This window comes from Salvia miltiorrhiza, chromosome 5, assembly GCF_028751815.1.
Source record: "Salvia miltiorrhiza cultivar Shanhuang (shh) chromosome 5, IMPLAD_Smil_shh, whole genome shotgun sequence".
In the NCBI taxonomy this organism is placed as follows: domain Eukaryota; kingdom Viridiplantae; phylum Streptophyta; class Magnoliopsida; order Lamiales; family Lamiaceae; genus Salvia; species Salvia miltiorrhiza.
Window position 1 is genome coordinate 18,281,715 of NC_080391.1, and position 7,665 is coordinate 18,289,379.

General features: G+C 47.2%; 1 protein-coding gene across 1 annotated transcript; it reads left to right on the forward strand.

Annotated features, from left to right (window-relative positions):
• The first annotated feature begins 4,083 nt into the window (after window positions 1-4,083).
• Window positions 4,084-6,148, forward strand: LOC130986499 (uncharacterized). Its single transcript, XM_057909929.1, has 2 exons — window positions 4,084-4,808; window positions 4,898-6,148. Exons 1-2 carry the CDS (start codon window positions 4,449-4,451, stop codon window positions 6,011-6,013), a joined length of 1,476 nt encoding a protein of 491 aa, XP_057765912.1. The 5' UTR covers window positions 4,084-4,448; the 3' UTR covers window positions 6,014-6,148.
• Window positions 6,149-7,665: the final 1,517 nt, after the last annotated feature.

Below are 7,665 nucleotides of genomic sequence, written 5' to 3' on the forward strand. Positions count from 1 at the left end.
AAAAATGAACACAGTATAATATATAGGTTATATACAATTTAATATAATTGAATTATAGTATTGTTTATATTGATATTATAGGCTTATAGCATAGTTAGGGCTCGTTTAATTTTCAGTAAAGGATTATGTAGGATAATTTATAACAAGGATATTTAGCCTGGATAATGGCAGATTATTAATACTGAGTTGGTGTTTGCTATCATGGCTAAATACAGAATATCCTGGTTTAAGTTAATCCTAGGGGGGAGGTGGTACTATTAATCCTAAGAAATCTGGATTAATAATACTGGGTCGTAGGATTAAACCGGGTTATCCGCATTATTAATAAATAATACCAAACACTAGACTGATCTGTACTAAATTAGTTAATACAGTGTATTAGTCAATATCAAACGCGCCCTTATAATATAATATTCACCTTATTTAAGCTATAGTATTGTTAATGTTGTTATATTATAGACTTGTGAAATTGCTGAGACGGAAACAAATTTTGTACTTTATTTATTTTATTGCATTTGAGTTTTATTGTTGACATTATACTTGTTTGATGTTGTTTATCAGGTAAGCAGGCTTAAAACAAAATTATCGATATTATCGTACCAAAATTTATCAATTTTAATATACCGTGTAAATGCGGTATATCGAAACATGATATGTGGTGTTTAATGAAACCAACACCTAAAACTACACGATGAAACAGTAAACTATACCTATTGGAACTGATCGGAAAGAGCGAAGTAGAATGATCGGAAACTTAATACGAGAGAGAAAAATGACTGTTGTATTAAAAATATGAGATAGCGTAAGAAATAATACACGAGCTCGGACCCTATTTATAGATTTACAAGCGGAGGGGTAAAATAGTAAAAACATCTTCGGTGCATGCGTCCTGCGTGGTGGAAGGGTACGTTGGTAATTTCGATAATACGCGGGAGACCTTCCCGCGCGTTTATTGGCTCTTCTGATGGAAATGTCCTCTCTGGCGAAGGCGTCTTCTCTGGTGATATTGACATCTCTGGCATGAGGGACTCCTCTGGTAAACACGTCTTCTCTGTTATGAAGAACTCCTCTGATAAACACGTCTTCTCTATCATGAAGAACTCCTCTGGTAAACACGTCTTCTCTGGCAAGGGCGTCTCCTCTGGCGGTAGTGACTTCTCTGATGGAGTTGACTTTTCTGATGACGATGACCTCCCTGACGATGGTGACCTTTCCGGCGCGGATGATTTCTCTGGAGGAGAGGGCTCCTCTGTCAAGAATGACTTCTCTGGTGCGGATGACTCCTCTGGCTAGAGTCATTCCTCTGATGGATGAAATCCTTCTGGTATAAATGGTTCTTCTGACCCATACGGCTCCTCTGATGAGAGTGGTTCCTCTGATTTGTACTCTCTCCCTACTCTGCATATATTGCTCCTCACCAACCACTCCCCCCTCTAGTCTGGTTGAACCGGGTATTCTTCGTGTTCAACCAGTGGTGTGTTATCAGCATCAAAGCTTTGTTATTTTCCTTGGCCCCTGTAAATCATAAAGACATAAGCATTTTGACATTATGAGAGAATAAAAAGAAGCCCTGTAAATTGTTCTCTGGCGTTTTTGTTACTCCCACCCCCTGGTCTGGCTAGTTCACTCTGGAGAGATGCAACTAGTCAGAGGACTCGCCCGCGTGGATGACGTCATCCGCATTAAATGTCTGCCCAGTCTACAGTATTTTCCCCGTACCCCGAGGTTACTTTTTAACCTTCGCGTCCTTTCGCCTTTCCGTAAAAATTCTCATCCGTTGATTTCTTCCGTATGCCACGTGCCGTTCATCCCGCGTGCTGGTGGTTACCCGCGTACAATCTTACTTAGCCGATTCGAACTCCCCTTTTTTCCCTATTCTTCTTCTCCAAGTTTTCCGAGCGAATTTTCTGCATTTTCCGGCGATTTCCTCACTGTTCCGGCATTCTCCCGCGACCTTTCCGCTCCAGGTTTTACCGTCCATCTTTCTCCGGTCTAGGTAACTCGCGTATCCTCTTCACTGCAATTTTGTGTTTAATCGTAGTGTAGTGGTATAACTGTTGGTGCTCTGATTGAGCGTGCTAGAAACCCTAGGGTTAACATCTCCCATCATGGCCTGCACCTCCGCCCCTCAACCCTCTCGTTCGCCCTCTCCTTCTGCCCAAGACCCTTCATCTTCCTCCCCGTCGCAGCAAGTAGGGCTGGGAATTTCGGGATCGGGTAATCGGGTACCCGATACCCGACCCGAAAAAATCGGGTATCGGGTACCCTATACCCGAAAAATTCGGGATCGGGGTCGGGGTCGGGTATTTAGGGTGTGAAAAAATCGGGTATCGGGTATACCCGATCGGGTATCGGGTATACCCGAATTACCCGATTAAAAATAAGGGGGGATTTGAAATTTTAATTTTAATTTTTTAGGGGCCCTAGTTCACTGCCAGTGTCGTCACTCTCTGTCTCTCATTCACTCCCTCCCGCCGCTCATTCCCTCCCGCCGCGGCCGCACTGCTCCAGCCTCCACGCGGCCACGCATGCCTCCGTACCTGAGCGGCGACCCCGTCGCCGGTCTCCCCCACCTGACCACCGCGCAGCAGCAGTCTCGAGTCGCCTCCGCGCAGCAGCATCAGCAGCAGTCTCCAGTCGCGGCGCCGCCTCCGAGCTGCCTCTTCTGGATCTGGATCTGCCTCTTCTCCCACAGCAACAGCGCCGCGCCGCCTCGGCCACGCACGCCTCCGTACCTGAGCGGCGACCCCGTCGCCGGTCTCCCCCACCTGACCACCGCGCAGCAGCAGTCTCGAGTCGCCTCCGCGCAGCAGCAGTCTCCAGTCGCGGCGCCGCCTCCGAGCTGCCTCTTCTGGATCTGGATCTGCCTCTTCTGGATCTGCCTCTTCTCCCACAGCAACAGCGCCGCGCCGCCTCCGAGCTCCGAGCCTCCGACCATCGTCCTCTGCCTCTTCTCCCACCCCTACATTTCTGGCATCCAATTCATTTTGATTTTGATTTTTGATTTCTGGATCTGGACAAGCTCGGGTAAATTCGGGTACCCGAATACCCGATTCGGATACCCGAGTCGGGTATTAGGGTACCCGATTTAGTAATCGGGTTCGGGATCGGGTACTATTTTTCACCGATTTTCGGGTTCGGGTACCCGATTTTTTCGGGTAGGGTACCCGAACCCGACCCGATTCCCACCCCTAGCAGCAAGATCTTGAAAATCTTCCCTCCCCTTCTGTTTCTGATGAATCTCAAACTACACCCCCTCCTTCTCCACCTAAGAAAAAAGGGAAAAAGCCCCGCCTACCCCCCAAACGTATTCCTCCATCCCGCCTTAGTGTCGCGGAGGTGGAAAAATTGAAAAGCAAATGTAGGCGTCCTGATGGTTTAAAATTCGAGGCCTTTTGTAAGGATTCAACGCCTCCTGAAAGCCTTCGTCATCCCAAGGTGATAGTTGTTTGGAAAGCTCAAATAGATGCTGGTTTGAGACTCCCTCCTCCTACTCTGCTGGTTGATGTTTGTAACTATTTTCACATCCCCTTTTTTCAAGTCGCTCCTTCTGCTATTCGGAGATTATATGCCTTTCATGTTTTGTGTCGTGCTCACGGTGTTGGGGACACCGCCAAATTGTTCTGTCAGACCCAGACCCTTCGTATGCAGGGCAATCCCTTGTATAGCTTTGCTGCCCACCCGAAATATCCTATCACCTTCCTTTCCTCTCTGAATTCTTTCGATAAGGGCTTCCTGGAATACTATTGTTATGTGCGCACCCCTTTCGGCAACTGGCGCGATTATGGTGCTTCGGAGCTGGAATGGCATACAAGTCGCACTACTTATAAGCCAGCCTCTCCCGAAGTCCCTTCTACCCGTGACCAGAGTATTATAACTCACCTTAATGCTATGAATAAAGCCCAGACTCTAGACTGTAAGTACCTGGCCGAGAACAATTCCTCTCTGGCATATAATGGTCTGTTTCCCCTGTATCCAGCGAGATCAATAGGTAAAAAATATACATTAGAAAACACATTAGCTTTTGTTACCCTGCTTTTAATGATGTGAACTTTTGGTTTGCAGATATGTCTTGGAGATCGAAATGTGGGGACAATTTGCCTGACACCCCTTCTCTTGCTGGCAGCGGAGCACATGGCCCAAGCGGTTCTGCTTCCAGAACAAGTCCCTCGGAGCAGCCTGCTGGTTCCCAACTGATCCCCATTCCCCCTGTAGTTGAAATCCCAGAGGGAAATGTGGAAGCCTCGCACTCCTTTGATGCGGAGGAAGTTGATGTGGGGGCTCTTGTTCACAGAAGTGGGCGCTCCAGTGCTGGTGATGCCGCTGGCTCCCGCGAAGAAGATATCCAAGTCGTGGATATTACCGATGAGGTTCCTTCGCCTGATTCGGCTCCAGATGCCACCCTTGCTGATCTTACGAAGAAGCGGAAGAGAGGTTCCCTGATCTCTATGGGTGAGAAGGAGAGACAGGAAAGCCTGAAAAAGACTGGCAAGTCCTCAGAGCCAGCGAGGAGGTCTGCTGGTGGTGTGAAGATTCTCACTCCTGCTGGGGACAAGGGCAAAGGACCAGCGAAGAAGTCAACTGGTAGTTCCAAGGCTCTCCCCTCTGCCGGTGGAAAGGGTAAGGGCAAAGCTGTGGTGCCCTCGACTGACGAACCAGAGGATCTTGTTCCTGGGCCGATTTCGAGTTTATCGGGGCAGGAATTGATTGACGCCTTGATAGCTCGTGTCCACTCGAAGGACCAAGAGAAAATGGTGAAGCTGACCCGACCGGCTTTAGCTACTCAGCTCTGCCGGTTGGCTCTTCAGGTATCCTGCATCTTATGCTCCTTATTAAGAATTTTTTAAATTACTAACCTTTTTACGGTTTTGTCGGAACCCCTTTTATCTTCTTGCAGGTGGAGTCAGGGATGTGGGGGGCTGTTAAGTGCCTTCATGACTACGAGACGGCTGAGAAAGAACGGGAGAAGGAACAGGCGGACATCGCCAAGCGTGATGATGATGTCGCCGGGGTAGTAGAGCGTCTGAGTAAAGCTGAAGCGGAGATCGCTGATTTGAAAGATAAATTAGCTCAGGTGGAGGTGGAGAGAGCGTCCTTGGCCTCCGAGTTGTCGAGAGCCACAAAGGAGAGCCACGAAAGCTTAGCCAGGTTCAAAGCTGGTTATGAAAGAGACTACAGGGAAGCCAGGCGGGGTTGGAAGAGGATACTTGTGGAAGCTCAGAACCGCGCGTTCGTTCTGGGGGCTCGAGATCAACGCCTGGAGTATTTCTTGTCTCCGTGGGGTCAACATTTCCTGGGGTTGATGCTGGAAGGTACTCTGGAGGCTTTCAAAAAGACCCCCGAGTACTTGGTGGATTTTGGACCCCTCTTTGCTTATGTGATAGAGCAAACAGCTTCCAAGGCATTGGAGATGGCGGGGGCCACCCCGGAGCAACTTGCCACTTTGAATTTCAAAGCCTTGATGGATAACCTCCAGGATGAGGAGATAAATAAGCGGATGGGGATCCCTGCGCATTCTCCAGAGAAGCCAGAGTGGTGGTACCCGGTGCTAGAGAAAGCCATTCCCTATTTTTCTCTTGGGATTGGATCTGACTTGCTACCTTCTGCTCCCCTATATGCGCCTGCGTTCTCTGCTACCCTGGCGCGCTTTGTGAACCGGCTGCGGGATCCCTCTGGCGAAAGTTCTCGAACATTTTCTCAGTTCGGCCTGGAGCCTCCCCTGCCCTCTGACTTAACGGCTTCTGCCTTCACCGACTCTGCCTCTTCCTCTGCCGCGGTGGAACAGCTGTTCAACCTGTACCAGAATGAGGATCTGTATGTGCAGGAGGCTGCACCGTTGTTGGATTTGGGAGTTCGTCTTCCCCAAGCGAAGGAGACTGGCCTGTTGCCCGTGTTCTCAGAGAAAACTATTTCGGGTCATGCTTCTGCAAGTGGTGTTCCTTCCCGGGCTCCCTCTGCCTCTGCTCCCGTCTCCTCTGCTGTTGCCCAAGCTGCCCCTGTTCCTCCCTCTTGATGTTTCCCCTTTCTCTCCTGACTTTACCAAAAGAGAATTTTGTAACTCTTTAATTTGTACCAATTAAACACTTACCGCCGGTTTTTGATGTACAGCTTTGCTTCTTGAGCGTGCTTTAATGAAATTTCGTTCACCTCCTTGCTTCTTTTATCTCTGTTATTTGTGTTGTTTTCGCTGCCTGTTGAGGTGGGGTTTATATTTCCGTCTTTCCCCTGTTGATTTGAATTGGTTTATTATGATTGTTGTTGATGCTTCTCTAATCCCCTCCCTTGGAATTGCTTTAATTTCTTGTGATGACTCCTCTTCTGCGGATTGAGATGACTCCTCTGGCGAGGATCATGATGACTCCTCTGGCGAAGATTATGACGACTCCTCTGGCGAGGATTGAGATGACTCCTCTGGCGAGGATTGAGATGACTCCTCTGGCGAGGATTGTGATGACTCCTCTGGCGAGGATTATGACGACTCCTCTGGCGAGGATTGAGATGACTCCTCTGGCGAGGATTGAGATGACTCCTCTGGCGAGGATTGTGATGACTCCTCTGGCGACAAAAACTTGTTCGCTATTTTATTTAACACGCCGCAAGTGTACGGGTGCAATTGTGTACAGTAGCAAGCAAGGTCGTATTCCACAGAGACTGAATTAACCAATTCCTATCCTAAATTATTCTACTCTATCTGGACAAACGAAATTAAGAGTTTTGTTTTTAAAACTAAATAAATAAACAGCAGGAAAGAAAATAAATCAAGCTGTGAAGCAGAGAAACAGATAAGAGAAGATTTCCCAAGGCAAAGGTTTCAACAGATTCTCCTAACTAACATGTTCAATTCAAATAATAAGACGATTCCTAAGGCAATCTCAAAACTAGTCTATACCCACTCCCGTGGCATACAAACCGTTGATTACATGCAAGGCTACCGTCCCCGGATCGCACTTCTAACATGCAACTCCTAAAAGCTCATAGGATTAACGCCCTCACAAATATCAATTCCCTTTAGAATTAAATATATGTGTTCTATGTTCTTAGTTCAGGTAATAATTATCATCTCCCGATATCAAATTAAAACCTATGATTATGCTAAATTGGTGGCCAATCAATAAAGCAAACAATTATAACAAGAACATAAAAAGGAAAAACAATCTCAATTAATTGAATCAAACAGTCAGAAATTCAAACCATGTCTACTTCCTAAACCCTGGGAAAAAAAGGATTTTAGCCACACATAGACATATGACTAAAATTCAATATCTCAATAAAACAGTAAAACATCAAACGATAAAACCGTAGTAGAATTGAGAATCTTCAATCTTGCTCTTGCTCTGTTCTCCGTCTCTCTCAGCTCTCAGGAAAAGTAAAATATGATATAAAGTGATAAAAGGTGATTGGGGAATAAGTTATTGGGGAGTATTTATATGCCCTAGGTCTTGTAGCTCTCAAAAATACCCAAAATCGCTAAAAAAAACGAATTTTGGGCGGAAATACGGCGACTCGCGCGGCCACGTCGCGCGGCCGCGCCTCCAGCCCGCGTGACGAAACAGAACCTCTGACAGCTTTGCGCAGTGATTTTGTTTTGGCTCGTTCTCCCTCGTCCGAACTCCGATTTATGATCCGTTTGCGCTCACGAACTCCTATCGAGACGAACTACAACAT